The sequence below is a fragment of the Salmo salar genome, chromosome ssa02 (genome assembly GCF_905237065.1).
Source record: "Salmo salar chromosome ssa02, Ssal_v3.1, whole genome shotgun sequence".
NCBI lineage: Eukaryota > Metazoa > Chordata > Actinopteri > Salmoniformes > Salmonidae > Salmo > Salmo salar.
This window is the reverse complement of record NC_059443.1, coordinates 80,824,906-80,849,096: the sequence shown is the minus strand read 5'-3', so window position 1 is coordinate 80,849,096 and position 24,191 is coordinate 80,824,906. Positions and strand designations below refer to the sequence as shown.

General features: G+C 40.6%; 1 protein-coding gene and 1 long non-coding RNA gene across 3 annotated transcripts; one reads left to right on the top strand and one right to left on the bottom strand.

Moving 5' to 3' along the window:
* Nucleotides 1–3,717: 3,717 nt before the first annotated feature.
* On the bottom strand, nucleotides 3,718–6,491 carry LOC123736745 (uncharacterized). Its single transcript, XR_006766393.1, has 3 exons — nucleotides 6,414–6,491; nucleotides 3,944–4,005; nucleotides 3,718–3,804 (listed from the first exon to the last, which is right to left on the bottom strand). It is a non-coding gene; the product is annotated as an uncharacterized lncRNA (long non-coding RNA).
* LOC106591226 (uncharacterized) lies at nucleotides 5,128–23,379 on the top strand. 2 transcript variants are annotated; one of them, XM_045713081.1, is made up of 6 exons: nucleotides 5,128–5,633; nucleotides 6,442–6,539; nucleotides 6,675–6,852; nucleotides 10,375–10,489; nucleotides 19,085–19,117; nucleotides 21,259–23,379. In XM_045713081.1, exons 1-6 carry the CDS (start codon nucleotides 5,423–5,425, stop codon nucleotides 22,271–22,273), a joined length of 1,650 nt encoding a protein of 549 aa, XP_045569037.1. In that variant the 5' UTR covers nucleotides 5,128–5,422; the 3' UTR covers nucleotides 22,274–23,379. The 2 variants fall into 2 exon arrangements, with proteins under 2 accessions (XP_045569037.1, XP_045569044.1); XM_045713088.1 differs by lacking the exon at nucleotides 19,085–19,117 and having other exon boundaries at nucleotides 5,129–5,633.
* Nucleotides 23,380–24,191: the final 812 nt, after the last annotated feature.

Below are 24,191 nucleotides of genomic sequence, written 5' to 3'. Positions count from 1 at the left end.
ACCTGCGTCCTTGTATAAATAAAGTCCCTCCCAGGAACAGGAAACTATAAAGATATGTGCTCATCACCCAATGCTTTGGAATTCAGACTGTCTACACTGCGCTGTGTATCTCTGTTATTCTCTCTGAGCTCAGAAATAAAGAATCTTGGTTTGACTTGGACTCCAGCAGATCCTTATTTTATAATATCCACCACAACTCTCCCACGGATTGCTGTTTCTTCATTGTCTCAATGAAGAGTTCCACTTTCCTGGGGGCATTTACAAGCTTCCCACTGGTTAAATAAACGTTGTTTCCACGTCATTTCAACAAAATAAATCCATGTGATGGTGTTAGATCAATGTAGAACACTGATTGGATTTGTAAAAATCCATCAACATCAGGTATTTTTTATACATTTTTCACAGAACTTGCAACCTACATCCAATGTATTGATTTCATGTTGAATTGACTTTAGTTGACATGTAAATAGAAACTAGATGTTGAACTGACGACTGTGCCCAGTGGGCTGGTTTCAATAAGCGGCAAGTGTTGGATCAATATCCACCTGCTGTTAAATTCACATGTGCCGAATGAAAAATACAAGTTAAAATGGTTTCCATCACATTTTCAACTCTACTGATCTTTTTTTTTTTTTAAATGTTGAGTTATATAGAAAACGTGCTCTTGTCCCATGCACTGTAGCCAGTAGCTCACATATACAGTGATGGTAGGCCACATACATGATGAGATTATTATGGATAAGAGAGATATTTAATTTGTCAAACAAAATAATAAACCATGTAAAACAAACTAAAAAATCGTCTGTCGTCATTTATAAAATTGTACAGACATATCCTGTTTCCATCAGCCTGGTCATTACTTTTGAAATGGTTGGATCAATATCCACCTTCATTATATGGATGAAGCCTGGTTTGGAATGTCTGAGTAGTTCTATCTGATGTCATAATACACTCCTCTGATAATCAAGTGATATTTGGAATGTCTGAGTAGTTCTATTGATGTCATAATACACACCTCTGATAATCAAGTGATATTTGGAATGTCTGAGTAGTTCTTGCTTGCTTCATAGTTTACTCCTCTGATAATCAAGTGATATTGTTTACATTTAGGTTGGTGACCCACTCTGATGATTTATATTTTACAGCGTGGGGCTTTAAAGGAATAGTATGGTGACATCAAATAAATAGGATTATTAATCATAAACTCCTACAGCAACAATACACTGCAGCTTTGATGTCAAGAAGAGAATGGGCTGATGGGTGGTGGTGCTACTCTATAGGTAAGGCTGTCCAATATGAATGTTCAATACACACAATAGGTTGATCAGTAGCCAGTTAGCTAGCTGCTACATCTTTAGCCGCACAGCTATTTAACACAGTTAGCTAACACACCTAGCTATCAACAAAGTCAAAATGCCCTCCAGGCCTCGTGGTGGCAGCAGTGCACTACAACCACTGTTTAACCGGAGCTTCCTGAGGGGAAAATAATTAGGCTGTATACAGATTGATTAACAACGTTTCCATCCAAAGTTATGTCAGTAAAGTCATACCGTATAAAAAACCTCACGACAACTGTGATGGAAACAGGAAGTTGTGATCGGTGGTGGTGTACACTCTATAGGTAAGGCTGTACAGTCCAATATGAATGTTCAATACACACAGTCAAAGTCCTGCAATAAAAGCTAAGACACTAATATTTGTGTAAACTATACATAGTTGTGTTCTGTGGTTGTCACTGAGTTGGCTGATGTCCCATTTCATGGGGCCAGTCCATTGTTAAGGCTGTACAGTGTTCTGTGGATGTCACTGAGTTGGCTGATATCCCATTTCACTCCATAGTTAAGGCTGTACAGAGCATATAGAAAGGCTTTTTTTCACATTTTGATGCCTTGAGAACAAATAAGAAACACGCACCGTCTCACTGCTCTTTAATAAGCTTTACGTATCGACCTCAAGGCCTTCATCATAGTATCACTGCTCTTTAATAAGCTTTACGTATCGACCTCAAGGCCTTCATCATAGTATCACTGCTCTTTAATAAGCTTTACGTATCGACCTCAAGGCCTTCATCATAGTATCACTGCTCTTTAATAAGCTTTACGTATCGACCTCAAGGCCTTCATCATAGTATCACTGCTCTTTAATAAGCTTTACGTATCGACCTCAAGGCCTTCATCATAGTATCACTGCTCTTTAATAAGCTTTACGTATCGACCTCAAGGCCTTCATCAGAGTATCACTGCTCTTTAATAAGCTTTACGTATCGACCTCAAGGCCTTCATCATAGTATCACTGCTCTTTAATTTAGCTTTACGTATCGACCTCAAGGCCTTCATCATAGTATCACTGCTCTTTAATTTAGCTTTACGTATCGACCTCAAGGCCTTCATCATAGTATCACTGCTCTTTAATAAGCTTTACGTATCGACCTCAAGGCCTTCATCATAGTATCACTGCTCTTTAATAAGCTTTACGTATCGACCTCAAGGCCTTCATCATAGTATCACTGCTCTTTAATTTAGCTTTACGTATCGACCTCAAGGTCTTCATCATAGTATCACTGCTCTTTAATAAGCTTTACGTATCGACCTCAAGGCCTTCATCATAGTATCACTGCTCTTTAATAAGCTTTACGTATCGACCTCAAGGTCTTCATCATAGTATCACTGCTCTTTAATAAACTTTACGTATCGACCTCAAGGCCTTCATCATAGTATCACTGCTCTTTAATTTAGCTTTACGTATCGACCTCAAGGCCTTCATCATAGTATCACTGCTCTTTAATTTAGCTTTACGTATCGACCTCAAGGCCTTCATCATAGTATCACTGCTCTTTAATAAGCTTTACGTATCGACCTCAAGGCCTTCATCATAGTATCACTGCTCTTTAATAAGCTTTAAGTATCGACCTCAAGGCCTTCATCATAGTATCACTGCTCTTTAATAATCTTTAAGTATCGACCTCAGGGCCTTCATCATAGTATCACTGCTCTTTAATTTAGCTTTACCACCTGGCCCGTCGGGAAGTCCAGGACCCAGTTGCACAGGGCGGGTTCAAGAACCAGGGTCTAGAGCTTAATGACAAGTTTGGAGGGTACTATGGTGTTAAATGCTGAGCTGTAGTCGATGAACAGCATTCTTACATAGGTATTCCTCTTGTCCAGATGTGTTAGGGCAGTGTGCATTGTGATTGTGTCATCTGTGGACCTATTGGGCGGTAAGCAAATTGGAGTGGGTCTAGGGTGTCAGGTAGGGTGGAGGTGATATGGTCCTTGACTAGTCTCTCAAAGCACTTCATGATGAGGGAAGTGAGTGCTACGGGGCGATAGTCATTTAGCTCAGTTACCTTAGCTTTCTTGGGAACATCAATGATGTCGCCCTCTTGCTGCTGGCGTCTCTCTGATCCACCTCTACTCAGATGACACCATTCTGTATACATCTGGCCCTTCTTTGGACACTGTGTTAACAAACCTCCAAACGAGCTTCAATGCCATACAACACTCCTTCTGTGGCCTCCAACTGCTTTTAAATGCTAGTAAAACTAAATGCATGCTCTTCAACCGATTGCTGCCCTTCACCCGCCCACCCGACTAGCATCACTACTCTGGACGGTTCTGACTTAGAATATGTGAACAACTACAAATACCTAGGTGTAGCGTGGTTCGTTCTGCGTTGTGTACTTTTAATTAGGACACTGCCACAACTGGAGGTCTGCTGGTTGAATTATTTTTATTTGCCCTGCACACGAAGAGACAACACACAATACTTTAGCCCTTGGCGCAGTCACAGCTCTCAGGCACCTTGCTAGCCGAAGGTCAGACAAAAGAGAGCGTGCCAAAAATAAATAACAGGTGCTGCATGCACACATTCAGTGCACAACAACACACCATACAATACAAGTAAAATGATATAGAACATAATTCGGACAAAATAAAAGACATACCTGCACACGAAGAGACAACACACAATACGTTAGCCCTTGGCGCAGTCACAGCTCTCAGGCACCTGCGCAAGCACATGGACAGTCACTCATACACTGTCCCAAGTACTCACAAGTTACAATAGGTACCCTAGTTAGCGAGCTCAGTGAAACTTGTTAACATAAATCTTTATATTGTCCACATTGTAACAAACTTATGGTTGCATAACAGCACATTGTGTAACATTACCACGGTTTTATACTGAACAATTTCGGAGCCAAGGACAACATAACTTGCTAGCCGAAGGTCAGACAAAAGAGAACAATAAGGGGGTACGGAAATACAAATAACCCGCAATGGGCCAAACCCAAATATACCAAACTTTTACAATCACGTGTATGTACAAGATTGATATGAAAAAGTGTTTGTACACCAAAAAATAACATTACCTATGCAGCTGTAATTAAAAAAAAAAAAACACTGAATTATTATTATTATCAAATTATTAACATCCCCTATTGACCTGGCCTATTTGAATTGGTCCTTGTGTGCAATTTGGTGCATAATCTAGGGTAACAACATCACAATGCTACATTAGCTTTCTTGGGAAAAGGAACAAAGCTGAAGGAAAATACAAATCACTGAGGCTAATTTAACGACGACTTGTAGGCAGTGGGTTCAGTATAACTATGAGAAAAAATGAATACAAATTATACCACCACCCAAAAGGGCACTTTAGAGACAGGAAGGGAAAAGGAGCACGTGCTCTACACAGGTAGAGCCCTATCTGTCCATGTTGCTTTTTGCAAAGTGGGAAGTGCTTCATGTGGCAACAACAACACTTACCTAAATAGCCCATATGCCACTGGGTGAGAGAAGTTTTCATTGTATTTGGGCAGAATTATATGAAGTCTTATTATGTGTTGTTAGCGATGAGCCTTGGTCAATTTAGCTCGGATACACCACCCTCGTCAATCTGTCACCTAATCCTGCCTAATGGGCAGGCCAGCCCTGGAGTAAAGTATTGGCTGTAAGAAGTAAGAGAAAACATAACATCTGGTTGTTTTTAAATTACTTCTTATGACATTGCTTGCCAGAATGAACATTGTAATTAATATTTTTCCAATCTGCGTTACCCACTCCAGTCAGCAGATGGCGCTATGAGTCTTTCAGGTGATGTTTCTTGAGTGACGTATAATCTAGTGGACGGAACAGGAGGCTTCTTCAACAGCGACAAAAGGCTTCTGGTTTAACCACGCGGTGCTTTGCTAGCGAACATAGAACCGAAACATTGAAGCTCTTTAGACCAATTTTCTGTATATTACTCTTAGTGTTTTGAACATAATTCTGTTTACCTATCGACTGGTTAATTTACACGTATTTGCTTGTTAAATTAGCAAATGTGTTACATTGATACTGCACTAGGCTAATTGTCCGGAGCATAAACTCACTAATCTAGACGGAGAAAGAAACTGGTGAAAGGAGAGGAAGAAGTTTCAAGAATGAAAAAGGAGGCTATCACATTGAAACAAGAGGATGATATTACAGTGAAAGAGGAATATGGGAAAGAGGTTGTCAAAGTGGAAAAAGAGGTAGAAGCTTTCAGAATCAAAAAGGAGGAAGATGCCGTAAAATTTAAAGAAGAGGAAGAACCTTTTGGAGTAAAGGAGGATATCTCAATAAAAGAGGAGACTGAAGTTCCGATTACCACCAGTGAGTACTGTCTTAAAAACAGGGAGACAAACTATGCAGTTGTTGAACCGTGTTTTTTTAAAGGGGCATTATACTGAAGTTCTACACTTAAATATGGCTCAGTTGTTAGAGCATGGTGTTTGCAACGCCAGCATGGTGTGTGCAACGCCAGGGTTGTGGGTTCAATTCCCACGGGGGGCCAGTACAAAAAAATGCATTAAATGAAATGTATGCATTGACTACTGTAAGTCGCTCTTGATAAGAGCGTATGCTAAATTACTAAAATGTAAATGTTGTTCAGTACTGTAGGAATTGTTTAAGGGGCAATCTGCCATTGGTACATATATTTTTGGGACTTATTGAATTCTCTGTGGTCCATATTAAAGTGCACTTATTCTAGTATAGCCGGGTTTAAAATATAATATACAGTGCATAATTTCTACTTAAATTATCAAACGTACGCAAAATGCCCCCATTTCGTGGGACGGACCTTTAACATTTCCATCACAGAGGTGGGAAAAGTACGCAATTGTCATACTTGAGTAAAAGTAAAGATACCTTAACAGAACTCAAGTAAAAGTGAGTCACCAAGTAAAAGTGAATCACCAGGTAAAATAATACTTGAGTAAAAGTTAAAATATACTGAAGTATCAAAAGTAATAGTATATAAATAATTTCACATTCCTTATATTAAGCAAACCAGATGGTGCCATTTTAAGTGGCTAATTTTAGGCCCTTTTTAGACATATATTCATGCCTCTTGTAAGACCCTATGATTGCAATAGAAGTTCATAAGTTCACCATCTGTTTGATGTTCTTATTCACACAGGAGAGAGACATGACTATTGTGGATCCTCTGGGGAGCCTCAACAACATCCTGATGCTGACGAGGCAGAGAAGAGTCTCTGCAGATCAGAACACCAGATGGTACAGCTTGGTCTGGTCTAGCATACAGCTTGCTCTATCGGGGTCTAGGCTGGGTTTCTGTAAAGCACTTCATGACAACAGTGGCATCAGCATCCATAATGATATGTGTCTGTGTCCCCTCTTTATGGTTACCAGGACAACGCTAGCCCTTCCTCCCTCCCGGAGTCCCCGTGTCGTGCCTCTCCCAGTAGCGCCTTACTGCTGGGTATGAAGAGGTTGTCTGTGCAGCTGGTGGACTGCAGGAAAACAATGGGGCAGAGTGGAACTGTGAGAGGAAGAGAAAAGAAGAAAGGATCAGATTTGACTCAGCAAAGTAAGTGCTGTAGTTTAGTTTGAACAAATAAAATAGATCTGCCCACTGGTATCTGTTACAAACACAACCAGCAGAGTTCTGTTAGTTGATATGAAGATGGACTGGTATCTTTTCCCAGTAGGGCTGTCCCTGACTAATAAAAATCTTGTTTGACTTAGCCACCTGTTCTTTCGACCAATCAATTGGTGCAAATTTTAAACGTGTGTTTTTATATATACACTACCGTTGAAAAGTTTGGGGTCACTTAGAAATTTGCTTGTTTTCGAAAGAAAAGTACAAAAAAAGTCAATTAAAATAACATCAAATTGCTCAGAAATACAGTGTAAACATTGTTAATGTTGTAAAGGACTGTTGTAGCTGGAAATGGCAGATTTTTTATGTAATATCTCCATAGGCGTACAGAGGCCCAGTATCAGCAACCATCACTCCCGTGTTCCAATGGCACGTTGTGTTACCTAATCCAAGTTTATCATTTTAAAAAGCTAATTAATCATTAGAAAACCCTTTTGCAATTATGTTAGCACGCTGAAAACTGTTATGCTGATTTTAAAGAAGCAATAAAACTGGCCTTCTTTGGATTAGTTGAGTATCTGGAGCATCAGCATTTGTGGGTTCGATTACAGGCTCAAAATGGCCAGAAACAAAGAACGTTCTTCTGAAACTCGTCCGTCTATTCTTGTTCTGAGAAATGAAGGCTATTCCATTCGAGAAACTGAAGATCTCGTACAACGCTGTGCACTACTCCCTTCACAGAACAGTGCAAACTGGCTGTAACCAGAATAGAAAGAGGAGGGGGAGGCCCCAGTGCACAGCTGAGCAAGAGGACAAGTACATTAGAGTGTATAGTTTGCGAAACAGATGCCTCACAACTGGCAGCTTCATTAAATACTACCCGCGAAACACCAGCCTCAATGTCAACAGTGAAGAGGCGACTCCGGGATGCTGGCCTTCTAGGCGGCGTTGCAAAGAAAAAGCTATATCTCAGACTGTCCAATAAAATATTAAGATGGGCAAAATAACACAGACACTGGACAGAGGAACTCTGCCTAGAAGGCCAGCATCTCGGAGTTGCCTCTTCACTGTTGACGTTGAGACTTGTGGTTTGCCGGTACTATTTAACCTCTCTGTGAAATGTGGGATGCTAGAAGCTACAGCTAAAAGGAATCACTAACCTTTGATGATCTTCATCAGATGGCACTCATAGGACTTCATGTTACACAATACATGTATGTTTTGCTCGATAAAGTTCATATTTATATCCAAAAACCCCATTTTACATTGGCGTGTAATGTTCAGAAATGTTTTGCCTCCCAAAACTTCCGGTGAATGAGCACATCAATTTACAGAAATACTCATCATAAACGTTGATAAAATATTCAACAGTTATTCAAAGAATTATAGATACACTTCTCCTTAATGCAACCGCTGTCAGATTTCAAAATAACTTTACGACAAAAGAACACTTTGCAGTAATCTTAGTACTGCGCTTAGACAACAATATCAAGCAATACAGATACCTGCCATTTTGGAGTCAACTAAAATCATAAATAGCATTATAAATATTCACTTACCTTTGATCTTCATCAGAATGCACTCCCAGGAATCCCAGTTCCACAATAAATGTTTGTTTTGTTCGATAAAGACCATCATTTATGTCCAAATACCTCCTTTTTGTTTGCGCGTTCAGTCCACTACTCCAAATGCAGGAAGCGCGCCGAAATGTCACGACGAAAAGTCAAAAAAGTTATATTTACATTCGTAGAAACATGTCAAACGATGTATAGCATCATTCTTTAGGGTCTTTTTTATCATAAATCTTAAATAATATTCCAACCGGACGATTACTTTGTCTTCAAAAAAGAAAAGGAACAGAGCTAACTCATGGGAACACACGCCACTGAACTCATGTCATTCTCTCAGTCATCTGACTCCAGGACCTCTTGTTCTCTCAATATTCACAGTAGAAGCATGAAACAACATTCTAGTGGAAGCCTTAGGAAGTGCAAAATGACCCCACAGACAGTGTAGTTTGGATAGGCAATCACTTGAAAAACTACAAACCACTTCCTGGTTGGATTTCTACAAACCTCAGATTTCCCCACTTCCTGGTTGGATTTTTCTCAGGTTTTTACCTGCCATGTGAGTTCTGTTATACTCACAGACATCATTCAAACAGTTTTAGAAACGTCAGTGTTTTCTATCCAAATTTACTTATAATATGCATATCCTACCTTCTGAGCCTGAGTAGGAAGCAGTTTACTACGGGCACACCTTTCATCCGAACGTGAAAATACTGCCCCCCAGCCCAAAGAAGTAAATGAAGCTGCAAGTTGAGGACCTGTGAGGCGTCTGTTTCTCAAACTAGACATTCTAATGTACTTGTACTCTTGCTCAGTTGTGCACCGGGGCCTCCCACTCCTCTTTTCTATTCTGGTTAGAGCCAGTTTGCGCTGTTCTGTTAAGGGAGTAGTACACAGCGTTGTCTGAGATCTTAAGTTTCTTGGCAATTTCTCGCATGGAATAGCCTTAATTTCTTAGAACAAGAATAGACTGACAAGTTTCAGAAGAAAGTTATTTGTTTCTGGCCATTTTGAGCCTGTAATCGAACCCACAAATGCTGATGCTCCAGATACTCAACTAATCTAACGAAGGCCAGTTTTATTGCTTCTTTAATCAGAACAACAGTTTTCAGCTGTGCTAACATAATTGCAAAAGTGTTTTCTAATAGTCAATTAGCCTTTTTAAAATGATAAACATGGATTAGCTAACACAACGTGCCATTGGAACACAGGAGTGATGGTTGCTGATAATGGGCCTCTGTACGCCTATGTAGATAATCCACAAATAATCAGCCATTTCCAGCTACAATAGTCATTTACATCATTAACAATGTCTACACTGTATTTATGATCAATTTGATGTTATTTTAATGGACCAAAAAAAATGCTTTTCTTTAAAAAACAAGGACATTTCTAAGTGACCCCGAACTCTTGAATGGTAGTGTATATCCTAACACGATCCATGTTGTAAACAGAGTTCTGCATGAATTCCGACTCTTTCAACTTGTAACAAAACAATTTTATGAAATCTAATTTTGTTAGCAATCTAACGTTGTTTAACACGGTCAAGTCCGGTTTCTGTGCAATCCTCAGACACTCTAGAAGGCAACCAAACTTGTTTCAAAATTCTACATTACGTATTGGCTATACAACACCTGAATTAGCCCATGAAGGGTCTTGGTCCAATGACCACCTATCGTTTTGAAACCTAGCTAGATAGCCAATGAGCTGGGCTTTCCAGCAGTATGTGAACGCTGTTTGTAGGACAAACAGCCATCACGCTAGAGCTGTCAACACAGTTCATTCTCTGGTGAAAGGAAACAGGAACAACTGTAGTCTACGTTTCACATCAGTTCGTTCTCTTTTACAAACTTCTCAAATCTGAAAAAGTTAAACATGGCTACTAAGAGTGGAAAAGCTAAAACTCAGTCCAAGTATAAACATTTTGATAATATTATTGCAGAAATTGACTGGGAGAGTGACACAGAAGGAATGGATGAGGACTCTGTGAGTGACCACAGTTATGATTCCAGCGCGGAAGAAATGTTTTTGGACGGAAAAGATCCACTTTTAGATCGGTAAGTAAAATACGTTTTTGCTTCTCATGTTAACTTCTATGGGCTAGGTGGGACGTTTGCGTCCCACCCTAGTCAACAGCCAGTGGAATCGCGTGGCGCGAAATACAAATACCTCAAATGCTATAACTTAAATTTCTCAAACATATGACTATTTTACACCATTTTAAAGACAAGATTCTCGTTAATCTAACCACATTGTCCGATTTCAAAAAGGCTTTACAGCGAAAGCAAAACATTAGATTATGTCAGGAGAGTACCCTGCCAAAAATAATCACACAGCCATTTTCAAAGCAAGCATATATGTCACAAAAACCAAAACCACAGAACTCCTTTATGCAATCGCGGTGTCAGATTTTAAAATGGCTTTTCGGCGAAAGCACATTTTGCAATATCCTGAGTACATAGCTCGGCCATCACGGCTAGCTATTTTGACACCCACCAAGTTTTGGGCTCACTAAACTCAGAATTACTATTAGAAAAATTGGATTACCTTTGCTGTTCTTCGTCAGAATGCACTCCCAGGACGACTTCTACTTCAACAACAAATGTTGTTTTGGTTCCAAATAATCCATAGTTATATTCAAATAGCTCCGTTTTGTTTGTGCGTTCAGGTCACTATCCGAAGGGCGAGCGCATTTCGTGACAAAACATAAAAAAATATTCCATTACCGTACTTAGAAGCATGTCAAACACTGTTTAAAATAAATTTTTATGTGATTTTTCTCGTAAAATAGCGAAAATATTCCAACCGGGCAACGTTGTATTCATTCAAAGGCTGAAAGAAAAAAAATTGAGTAGTCTTGTGAACGCACATCTGTCTCACTGTCCCCAGGCTGACCACCTACAAATTCTGCTGCTGTTCTTTGCCCAGAGACAGCAGACACCCCATTCCACTTTCTGGCGGCTTTAGAGAGCCAATGGAAGCCTTAGAAAATGTCACGTTACAGCACAGATGCTGTATTTTTGATAGAGATCCAACAGAAGGACAACAAATTGTCAGACAGGGCACTTCCTGTATGGAATCTTCTCAGGTTTTGGCCTGCCATATGAGTTCTGTTATACTCACAGACACCATTCAAACAGTTTTAGAAACTTTAGAGTTTTCTATCCAAATCTACTAATTATATGCATATTCTTGTTTCTGGACAAGAGTAGTAACCAGTGTAACCTGTTATGGCTAGGGGGCAGTATTTTCACGGCTGGATAAAAAACGTACCCGATTTAATCTGGTTACCACTCCTACCCAGTAACTAGAATATGCATATACTTATTACATATGGATAGAAAACACCCTAAAGTTTCTAAAACTGTTTGAATGGTGTCTGTGAGTATAACAGAACTCATTTGGCAGGCAAAAATCTGAGAAGGTTTCATTCAGGAAGTGGCCTGTCTGACAAGGTGTCGTTCTTCTTGTCTCTGTTTATTGAAGAGTGAGGATCTTAGCTGTCCCGTGACACTTCCTACGGCTGCCATAGGGTCTCAGAAGGCGGTAAAAAGCTGAATCGTGGCTTTGCAGGCTCTGGCTGAAAAAAAGTAGCGCGTTTGGGTAGTGGCTGGTTACAGTACTGTGAGACTCAGGCTCGTGCCCGCGTCGACCGAAAGCTTTGTTTACTTTCCTCTGTTTAGCTAAAAGGAGATTCCCGGTCGGAATATTATCGCTTTTACGAGAAAAATGGCATAAAAAGGATTTTAAACAGCGGTTGACATGCTTGAAGTACGGTAATGGAATATTTAGATTTTTTTGTCACGAATTGCGCCATGCGCGCGACCCTGATTTACCATTTCAGATAGTGTCTGGGACGCACGAACAAAATGCCGCTATTCGGATATAACGATGGATTATTTTGGACCAAACCAACATTTGTTATTGAAGTAGCAGTCCTGGGAGTGCATTCTGACGAAGACAACAAAAGGTAATCAAACTTTTATAATAGTAAACCTGATATTGGTGAGTGCTAAACTTGCCGGGTGTCTAAATAGCTAGCCCGTGATGCCTGGGCTATGTACTTAGAATATTGCAAAATGTGCTTTCACCAAAAAGCTATTTCAAAATCGGACATATCGAGTGCATAGAGGAGTTCTGTATCTATAATTCTTAAAATAATTGTTATGCTTTTTGTGAACGTTTATCGTGAGTAATTTAGTAAATTCTTAGCAAATTCCTCCGGAAGTTTGCGGGGGTATGCTAGTTCTGAACGTCACATGCTAATGTAAAAAGCTGTTTTTTGATATAAATATGAACTTGATTGAACAAAACATGCATGTATTGTATAACATAATGTCCTAGGGGTGTCATCTGATGAAGATCATCAAAGGTTAGTGCTGCATTTAGCTGTCTTCTGATGATCTTCATCAGATGACAACCCTAGGACATTATGTTATACAATACATGCATGTTTTGTTCAATCAAGTTCATATTTATATCAAAAACCAGCTTTTTACATTAGCATGTGACGTTCAGAACTAGCAAACTTCCGGTGAATTTACTAAATTACTCACGATAAACGTTCACAAAAAACATAACAATTATTTTAAGAATAATAGATACAGAACTCCTCTATGCACTCGCTATGTCCGATTTTAAAATAGCTTTTCGGTGAAAGCACATTTTGCAATATTCTCAGTAGATAGCCCGGCATCACAGGGCTAGCTATTTAGACACCCAGCAAGTTTAGCATTCACCAAAATCAGATTTACTGTAAGAAAAATGTTATTACCTTTGCTGTCTTCGTCAGAATGCACTCCCAGGACGTCTACTTCAATAACAAATGTTGGTTTGGTTCAAAATAATCCATAGTTATGTTCAAATATCCTCTGTTTTGTTCGTGCGTTCAAGACACTATACGAATGGTAAAGAAGGGTGACGCGCACGACGCATTTCGTGACAAAAAAATTCTAAATGTTCCATTACCGTACTTCGAAGCATGTCAACCGCTGTTTAAAATAAATTTTATGACATTTTTCTCGTAAAAAAGCGATAATATTCCGACCGGGAATCTGTGTTTAGGTTCAAAGACGATAGAAAATAAAAACATGGGGTCGACCCGTGCATGCGCCTCAGCCCATTGTCCTCTGATAGAGCACTTGCAAAAAGCGCTAATGTGTTTCAGCCTGGGGCTGGAATTACATCATTCAGCTTTTTCCCGCCTTCTGAGAGCCTATGGGAGCCGTAGGAAGTGTCACGTTACAGCAAAGATCCTCAGTCTTCAATAAACAGAGTCAAGAAGCTCAAGGAATGGTACTTCCTGTAAGGAATCATCTCAGGTTTTTGCTGCCATATGAGTTCTGTTATACTCACAGACACCATTCAAACAGTTTTAGAAACTTTAGGGTGTTTTCTATCCAAAGCCAATAATTATATGCATATTCTAGTTTCTGGGCAGTAGTAATAACCAGATTAAATCGGGTACGTTTTTTTATCCGGCCGTGTAAATACTGCCCCCTACCCCCAACAGGTTAACGTGATCGATATGACAACAGCCAGTGAAAGTGCAGGGCGCCAAATTCAAACAGAAATCTCATAATTAAAATTCCTCAAACATACAAGTATTTTACACCATTTTAAAGATAAACTTGTTGTTAATCCCACCACAGTGTCCGATTTTCAAAAAGGCTTTACTACGAAAGCACACCAAACGATTGTTAGGTCAGCAACTAGTCACAGAAAAACACAGCCATTTTTCCAGCCAAAGAGAGGCGTCACAAAAACCAGAAATACAGCTAAAATGAATCACTAACCTTTGATCTTCATCAGATGACACTCATAGGACTTCATGTTACACAATACATGTATGTTTTGTTCGATAAAGTATATATTTATATCCAAAAATCTGTTTACATTGGCGCGTTACATTCAGAAATGTTTTTCTTCCAAAACATTCGGTAATTTTGCAGAGAGCCACATCAATTTACAGAAATACTCATCATAAATGTTGATGAAAATACAAGTGTTATGCATGGAACTTTAGATCAACTTCTCCTTAATGCAACCGCTGTGTCAGATTTCAAAAAAGCTTTACCAAAAAAGCACACCATGCAATAATCTGAGTACGGAGCTCAGACACAAAAACAAGCCATACAATATATCCGCCATGTTGGAGTCAACAGAAGTCAGAAATAGCATTCTAAATATTCACTGACCTTTGATGATCTTCATCAGAATGCACTCCCAGGGATCCCAGTTCCACAATAAATGTTTTTGTTCGATAAAGTCCATCCTTTATGTCCAAATACCTCCGTTTTGTTCGCGCCTTGAGTTCACAAATCCAAATTCATGACGCGCAGGCCAGACAAACTAAAAAAATTCCATTACAGTTCGTAGAAACATGTCAAACGATGTATAGAATCAATCTTTAGGATGTTTTTATCATAAATCTTATTATGTTTCAACCGGAGAATTCCTTTGTCTTTAGAAATACAATGGAACTCAGCTACCTCTAATGGGCATGACTGAAGCTCATGCCCTTCTGGCAGACCCATCACTCAATCAGCTCTTATTCTCCCCCACTTCACAGTAGAAGCCTCAAACAAGGTTCTAAAGACTGTTGACATCTAGTGGAAGCCTTAGGAAGTGCAATATGACCCCACAGACACTGTATATTGGATAGGCCAAGACTTGAAAAACTACAACCTGAGATTTCCCACTTCCTGGTTGGATTCTTTTGGATGTTTTCTATCCAAATCTACTAATAATATGCATATCTTAGCTTCTGGGCCTGAGTAGCAGGCAGTTTACTCTGGGCACCTAATTCATCCAAGCTACTCAATACTGCCACCCAGCCATAAGAAGTTAAACTATAGTTTTTGCAAGTCGGTTAGGACTTCTACTTTGTGCATGACACAAGTAATTTTTCCAACAATTGTTTAGACAGACTATTTCACTTATAATTCACTGTATCACCATTCCAGTGGATCAGAAGTTCACATACACTAAGTTGACTGTGCCTTTAAACAGTTTGGAAAATTCCAGAAAATTATGTCATGGTTTTAGAAGCTTCTGATAGGCTAATTTACATAATTTGAGTCAATTGGAGTTGTACCCGTGGATGTATTTCAAGGCCTACCTTCAAACTCAGTGCAGCTTTGCTTGACATCATGGGAAAATCTAAAGAAATCAGCCAAGACCTCAGATAAAAGAATGTAGACCTCCACAAGTCTGGTTCATCCTTGGGAGCAATTTCCAAACGCTTGAAGGTACCACGTTTTTCTGTACAAATAATAGTATGCAAGTATAAACACCATGGGACCACGCAGCCTTCATACCCCTCAGGACGGAGACGTGTTCTGTCGCCTAGAGATGAGCGTACTTTGGTGTGAAAAGTGCAAATCAATCCCAGAACAACAGCAAAGGACCTTGTGAAGATGCTGGAGGAAACGGGTACAAAAGTATCTATAGCCACAGTAAAACAAGTCCTATTTCAACATAACCTGAAAGGCCCCTCAACAAGGCAGAAGCCACTGCTACAAAACCGCCATAAAAAAGCCAGACTACGGTTTGCAACTGCACATGGGGACAAAGGTTGTACTTTTTGGAGAAATGTCCTCTGGTCTGATGAAACAAAAATAGAACCGGTTGTCCATAATTACCATTTATGTTTAGAGGAAAAAGGTGGGGGCTTGCAAGCCGAAGAACACCATCCCAACCGTGAAGCACGGGGGTGACAGCATCATGTTGTGGGGTTGCTTTGCTGCAGGAGGGACTGGTGCACTTCACAAAATAGATGGCATCATGAGGGAGGAAAATTATGTTGATATATTGAAGCAACATCTCAAGACATCAGCCAGGAAGTTAATGCTTGGTCGCAAATGGGTCATCCAAATGGACAATGACCCCAAGCATACTTCGAAGTTGTGGCAAAATGGCTTAACCTCTATGGGCTAGGTGGGACGCAAGCGTCCCACCCGTGGTGCACTCCATCAACAGCAGGTGCATTTCAAGAGCGGCAAATTTGAATCCAAATAAAAGTCAAAATTCAAATTTTTCAAACATACAACTATTTTACACCCTTTGAAAGATAAACATCTCCTTAATCTAACCACGTTTTACGATTTCAAAAAGGTTTTACGGCGAAAGCATAAATTTAGAGTATGTTAGGACAGTACATTTACAAGAGTTGTGTGTAATGTTTTGTCAATTCAAAGACAGGGTCACCAAAACCATAAAACCAGCTAAAATGATGCACTAACCTTTTACAATCTCCATCAGATGACACTCCTAGGACATTATGTTAGACAATGCATGCATTTTTAGTTCTATCAAGTTCATATTTATATCCAAAAACAGCGTTTTACTATGGCATTGATGTTGAGGAAATCGTTTCCCTCCAATAACCGGCAGTCAAGTCAGCGTCACAAATTAAATAATTAAAATTAGAAAACATTGGTAAAATATTATATTGTCATTTAAAGAATTATAGATTTACATCTCTTGAACGCAATCAACTTGCCAGATTTAAAAATAACCTTACTGGGAAATCACACTTTGCAATAATCTGAGCACTGCGCCCAGAAAAATACGCGTTGCGATACAGACTAGACGTCATGTTGGGGAGATCTAAAATCGAAAATACTATGTAAATAATCCATTACCTTTGATTCTCTTCATCAGATGTCACTTCCAGGTATCACAGGTCCATAACGAATGTAGTTTTGTTCAAAAAAGCTCATTTATGTCCAAAAATCTCCGTCTTGTTAGCACATGATCTAAGCCAGCCGGACTTCTCGTCATGAACGAGGGGAAAAAATATATTTACGTTCGTTCAAACATGTCAAACGTTGTATAGCATAAATCATTAGGGCCTTTTTTAACCAGAACATGAATAATATTCAAGGTGGACGAATGCATACTCTTTTATAACGTATTGGAACGAGGGTACCCAACATGAACTCGCGCGCCAGGTGTCTAATGGGCCATCATCGTTCCATGGCTCTTGTTCGGTCAGATCTCCCTCCAGAAGACTCAAAACACTTTGTAAAGGCTGGTGACATCTAGTGGAAGCAATAGGAAGTGCCAAAATATTCCTCAGCCCCTGTGTTTTTCAATGGGATAGGTTTAAAGGTAATACAACACATCAGGTATCCACTTCCTGTCAGAAAATGTCTCAGGGTTTTGCCTGCCAAATGAGTTCTGTTATACTCACAGACACCATTCAAACAGTTTTAGAAAATTTAGGGTGTTTTCTATCCATATGTAATAAGTATATGCATATTCTAGTTACTGGGTAGGAGTGGTAACCAGATTAAATCGGGTATGTTTTTTTTTATCCAGCCGTGTCAATACTGCCCCCTAGCCCTAACAGGTTAAGGACAACAAAGTCAAGGTATTGGCCGGGCCATCACAAAGCCCTGACCTCAATCCTATAGAAAATGTGTGGGCAGAACTGAAAAAGCGTGTGCGAGCAAGGAGGCCTACAAACCTGACTCAGTTACCAGCTCTGTCAGGAGGAATGGGCCAAAATTCACCCAACTTATTGTGGGAAGCTTGTGGAAGGCTACCCAAAACGTTTGACCCAAGTTAAACAATTTAAAGGCAATGCTACCGAATACTAATTGAGTGTATGTAAACTTCTGACCAACTGGGAATGTGATGAAAGAAATAAAAGCTAAAATAAATAATTCTCTCTCCTATTATTCTGACATTTCACATTCTTAAAATAATGTGGTGATCCTAACTGACCTAAGACAAGGAATTCTTACTAGGATTAAATGTCAGGAATTGTTAACTGAGTTTAAATGTATTTGGCTAAGGTGTATGTAAACTTCTGACTTCAGCTATATATATATATATATATAGTACCAGTCAAAAGTTGACACACCTACACATTCAAAGGTTTTTCTTTTTTCTATATTGTAGAATAATAATGATGACATAAACTATGAAAACACACACATGGAATCATGCCTTGACAGCTTTGCACACTCTTGGTATTCTCTCAACCAGCTTACTCTCAACCAGCACTTGTTGGCTGCTTTTCCTTCACTTTACGGTCCAACTCATCCCAAACCTTCTCAATTGGGTTTCGGTCGGGTGGTTTGTGGAGGCCAGGTCATCTGATGCAGCTCTCCTTCTTGGTCAAATAGCCCTTACACAGCCTGGAGGTGTGTTGGGTCATTGTCCTGTTGAAAAACAAATTATAGTCCCACTAAGCTCAAACCAGATGGGATGGCGTATCGCTGCAGAATGCTTTTTAAATCAATCACTGACAGTGTCACCACCAGCAAGCACTATCACACCACCACCTCAATGCTTCATGGTGGGAACCACACATGCAGAGATCATCCGTTCACCTACTCCGCGTTACAAAGACACCGCGGTTGGAACCAAAAATTTCTAATTTGTGCTCATCAGACCAAAGTACCGATATCCACCGGTCTAATGTCCAATGCTTGTGTTTCTTGGCCCCAGCAAGTCTCATCTTCTCATTTGGTGTCATTTAGTAGTGGTTTCTTTGCAGCAATTCAACCATGATTCAAACAGTTTCTTCTGAACAGTTGATGTCTGTTACTTGAACTCTGTGAAGCATTTATTTGTGCTGCAATTTCTGAGGCTGGTAACTCTAATGAACTTATGGGTCTTCCTTTCCTGTGGCTGGTCAGGGGGGAACGGTTCATAGTGGTGGCCGGGGTACGGTGAGTGGAATGGTATTTTATTTTTTCTTTAACTAGGCAAGTCAGTTAAGAACAAATTCTTATTTACAGTGGCGGCCTAGGAACATTGGATTAACTGCCTTGTTCAGGAGCAGAACGACAGTTTTTTTTACCTTGTCAGCTCTGGGACTCGATCCACCAACCTTTGGGTTAGTGGCCCAACGCTCTAACCACTAGGTTACCTGCCGCCCCAAGGTTCCACATCATCAAGCAACATGGTTTGTTTGGTGCTGTTCCATTCACTCCATTCCATTGTTATATACAGTGCCTTGCGAAAGTATTCGGCCCCCTTGAACTTTTCGACCTTTTGCCACATTTCAGGCTTCAAACATAAAGATATAAAACTGTATTTTTTTGTGAAGAATCAACAAGTGGGACACAATCATGAAGTGGAACGAAATGTATTGGATATTTCAAACTTTTTAACAAATAAAAAACTGAAAAATTGGGCGTGCAAAATTATTCAGCCCCTTTACTTTCAGTGCAGCAAACTCTCCAGAAGTTCAGTGAGGATCTCTGAATGATCCAATGTTGACCTAAATGACTAACGATGATAAATAGAATCCACCTGTGTGTAATCAAGTCTCCGTATAAATGCACCTGCTCTGTGATAGTCTGAGGTCCGTTTAAAGCGCAGAGAGCATCATGAAGAACAAGGAACACACCAGGCAGGTCCGAGATACTGTTGTGGAGAAGTTTAAAGCCGGATTTGGATACAAAAAGATTTCCCAAGCTTTAAACATCCCAAGGAGCACTGCAAGCGATTAATATTGAAATGGAAGGAGTATCAGACCACTGCAAATCTACGAAGACCCGGCCGTCCCTCTAAACTTTCAGCTCATACAAGGAGAAGACTGATCAGAGATGCAGCCAAGAGGCCCATGATCACTCTGGATGAACTGCAGAGATCTACAGCTGAGGTGGGAGACTCTGTCCATAGGACAACAATCAGTCGTATACTGCACAAATCTGGCCTTTATGGAAGAGTGGCAAGAAGAAAGCCATTTCTTAAAGATATCCATAAAAAGTGTCATTTAAAGTTTGCCACTAGCCACCTGGGAGACACACCAAACATGTGGAAGAAGGTGCTCTGGTCAGATGAAACCAAAATCGAACTTTTTGGCAACAATGCAAAACGTTATGTTTGGCGTAAAAGCAACACGGCTCATCACCCTGAACACACCATCCCCACTGTCAAACATGGTGGTGGCAGCATCATGGTTTGGGCCTGCTGTTCTTCAGCAGGGGCAGGGAAGATGGTTAAAATTGATGGGAAGATGGATGGAGCCAAATACATGACCATTCTGGAAGAGAACCTGATGGAGTCTGCAAAAGACCTGAGACTGGGACGGAGATTTGTCTTCCAACAAGACAATGATCCAAAACATAAAGCAAAATCTACAATGGAATGGTTCACAAATAAACATATCCAGGTGTTAGAATGGCCAAGTCAAAGTCCAGACCTGATTCCAATCGAGAATCTGTGGAAAGAACTGAAAACTGCTGTTCACAAACGCTCTCCATCCAACCTCACTGACCTCGAGCTGTTTTGCAAGGAGGAATGGGCAAAAATTTCAGTCTCTCGATGTGCAAAACTGATAGAGACATACCCCAAGCGACTTACAGCTGTAATCGCAGCAAAAGGTGGCGCTACAAAGTATTAACTTAAGGGGGCTGAATAATTTTGCACGGCCAATTTTTCAGTTTTTTTATTTGTTCAAAAAGTTTGAAATATCCAATAAATTTCGTTCCACTTCATAATTGTGTCCCACTTGTTGTTGATTCTTCACAAAAAATTACAGTTTTATATCTTTATGTTTGAAGCCTGAAATGTGGCAAAAGGTCAAAGTTCAAGGGGGCCGAATACTTTCGCAAGGCACTGTAAATAGGCTGGAGGCTGTTGAGGGGAGGGTGACCCACAACAATGGCCGGAATGGAACAGCACCACAGACCATGTTGCTTGATACCATTCCACTCACCCCGGCCACCACTATGAGCCGTTCTCCCCTGACCAGCCTTATTTACCATTGATAAACACACACTTCACTGTCGTGATTATGGTCCCTCTACTCTATATAGTAGATATACTATACAGATTTTTTTTTCTTTCTTTTCTTACACAGTGCCAGGGACTCGGATGAACAATGGGAACCCACAATGTCAAGGTGTTCATCCCCCACTAATTCAGACGCTGAAGCTGGTTCATCCAGCTGGACCCCTGCTGTCTCCGGCTCCACACCTTCCCCCGCCCGGCCATCTAGAGGTGTGAAGAGGCCAGTCCAGAAGCGGAGGAGGGCCAGTGAACCAGCGGCAACTACCACCGAGGCAGAGGACTGCTGGCACACTGTGCTAGAAGAGGATGTGGAGCCACTTCCACCAACATTTAGACCGAAAAGGCAGCCAGGACCTCAGCTAGACATGACTGCAAAGTACAGCCCCCTTCATCTTTTCCAGATGTTTTTCTCCTTGTCAGTTCTTGATTCGCTGGTGTCTAACACCAACAAGTATGGGGCTAAGAAACAAGCAGGCAAGAAAGAGGCATGGAAGCCCATTTCCATCCAAGACCTGTACTGTTACATCTCACTGGTTATTTACATGGGGCTTGTGAAGTTCGAAAACCTGAAGGACTACTGGAGAACGTCAACACTCTACCAACTGCCTTTCCCCACCACTGTCATGTCTTGTAAAAGGTTTCTGACTATCTCGCAGGCGCTTCATATCAGTGACCCACAAGTTGATGAGGACAATGACCAGAAGAGAGGCACAGCAAGCTTTGATAGGCTCTGCAAAATCAAACCTCTCTACCCCAGCATGGTTGAGGCCTGCAAGACCCATTTTCAGCCCAACCAGAACCTGTCCATAGATGAGAGGATGGCAGCCTCAAAGGCTAGAATTGGCCTCAAACAATATATGTGTAACACGCCGACAAAATGGGGGTACAAACTGTTTGTTTTGGCCGATTCTGTGTGTGCCTACACTTGGAATTTTTTGTTTATGAGGGGAAATCCATCTCAGACACCGGTAAGGGACTTAGTTATGATTCCGTTATGGAATTATTGGATTTTCAACTGCTGGGGAAGGGCTACAAACTGTTTGTGGACAACTTCTACACAAGCCCTACCCTGTTTACAGATCTGAGGAAGCTGGATGTGTGGGCTTGTGGCACCATTCGTCCCAACAGAGTGGGTTTTCCCAAAACAAAAGTGAACGACATGCCTAAGAGGACAGATAGGGGTACCATGCGATGGATTCGTAAGGATGACCTGCTCTTTGTAAAGTGGATGGATACCAGAGAGGTGGTCATGTGCACCACTATCCACAAGTCGTACAGTGGCGATCACGTCGTCAGGCGTGTGAAGGACACTAATGGGGCACGGACCACTAAAAATGTCCCCATTCCAGCTGCTGTGAAGGACTACAACAAGAGCATGGGAGGTGTGGACCTGTCAAACGCTCTGATAGGCTACAACAATGTTCTCCACAAGACAATGAAATGGTACAGGACATTGTTCTATCACTTCATCAACATTGCTGTGGTGAATGCATTCGTCCTCCAGAAGGAAATGGCTAAGAGCTCTGGACAGACCCCCATGACACAGCTAGCCTTCAGAAAGTTGCTCATCCAGGAGCTTGCTGGCTACGGCACAAAGTTCACTGCAGCACCTTCTGTCCCCTCTACCTCTGTCCCTTCTGCTCCTGCCACCAGTGGTGTTCACATGCCAACATTCATAACTGCAGGCATGAATGTGCCTCAGGGCCAAAAGGGCACAGCATGGAGGCGTCGTTGTGTTCTTTGTCGCATGAAGTCCCCCATCACCTGCACGACTTGTTCGGTTTGCCTCTGCTTTACAGCAGAAAGAGACTGCTATGGGACATGGCATCAGCAGGACAATATTGTGTAGAGGACTGAGGGTCTTCCAAGGGTTTACTCTTGTTTTTTTTTAAAACATTTTTATTTAAAAAAATGGTGTGTTAGAATAGCATTTTGTTATGTTGTGTGTATAGTTATTTGCATAAAAATGTATCACTTCACCAATTCGGCCACTTGGGTACATTTGGGCAACTTGTGTGACTTCATGCTAACTGTCATGTTGCTCGCTCATTCCTGAAGTTATCAGTCTGACACTTTGTACAACTACTGTTGCCCTCTTATGTTCTCCATCTAAATTATCCCCAGCTTCCTATCTGAATGTTTGGCTGTTCATGTGAAAGATAATGCAACAACAATAAAAAAACAGAAAATATATGCTCTCTTATTTTCTTCTACCAGATCTATTGTGTTCTCCTACATTCAATTCACATTTCCACAAACTTCAGTGTTTCCTTTCAAATGATACCAAGAATATGCATATCCTTGCTTCTGGGCCTGAGCTACAGGCAGTTAGATTAGGGTATGTCATTCATGCGGAAATTGAGATGAAGGGTCCTATCCGGAAGAGGTTTTAACCTGACCGAACCATTCTCCTAAGAGCTGTGGACAGACCCCCATATTGTATTTTTTATTAGCATAGCATTTTTGTATGTTCTATATAGGTATTTTCTTGAATGTATCAGTTTGGCCACTTGGGTACATTTGGGCAACTCGTGTGGGACACCTGGGTGACTTCATACTAAATGTCATGTAACTCGCTCATTCCTGAAGTTATCAGTCTGAAACTTTGCACACATACTGTTGCCCTGTTGTGGACAACATATAAATGATCCCCAGCATCCATCTCAATGTATGTCCTTTCTTTTGCATTTCAAAGATCAAATAAAAGTTGAAAACATGTTTTTTTGTTTTTATCTTTTACCAGATGTGTTATGTTCTCCTACATTAATTTCACATCTCCACAAACTTAAGTGTTTCCTTTCAAATAGTATCAAGAATATGCATATCCTTGCTTCAGGTCCTGAGCTGCAGGCAGTTAGATTTGGGTGTCATTTTAGGTGGAAATTGAGATGAAGGGTCATATCTGGAAGAGGTTTTAACCCTCCATATGGAGCCTGTGACCAAATTTTTGGAAAAAGCATAAATTGGATTTTAGTCTAGGCCTCTGCCATGGATTAGTTCACT

Coding starts and splice junctions, on each gene's coding strand:
- LOC106591226 (XM_045713081.1), top strand. CDS start 5,423: ATGAAAAAGGAGGCTATCACATTGAAACAAGAGGATGATATTACAGTG. Junction 6,853..10,374: donor ATCAGATTTGACTCAGCAAA/GTAAGTGCTGTA, acceptor ATATTATTGCAG/AAATTGACTGGGAGAGTGAC. Junction 19,118..21,258: donor ATAGTGGTGGCCGGGGTACG/GTGAGTGGAATG, acceptor TTTCTTACACAG/TGCCAGGGACTCGGATGAAC.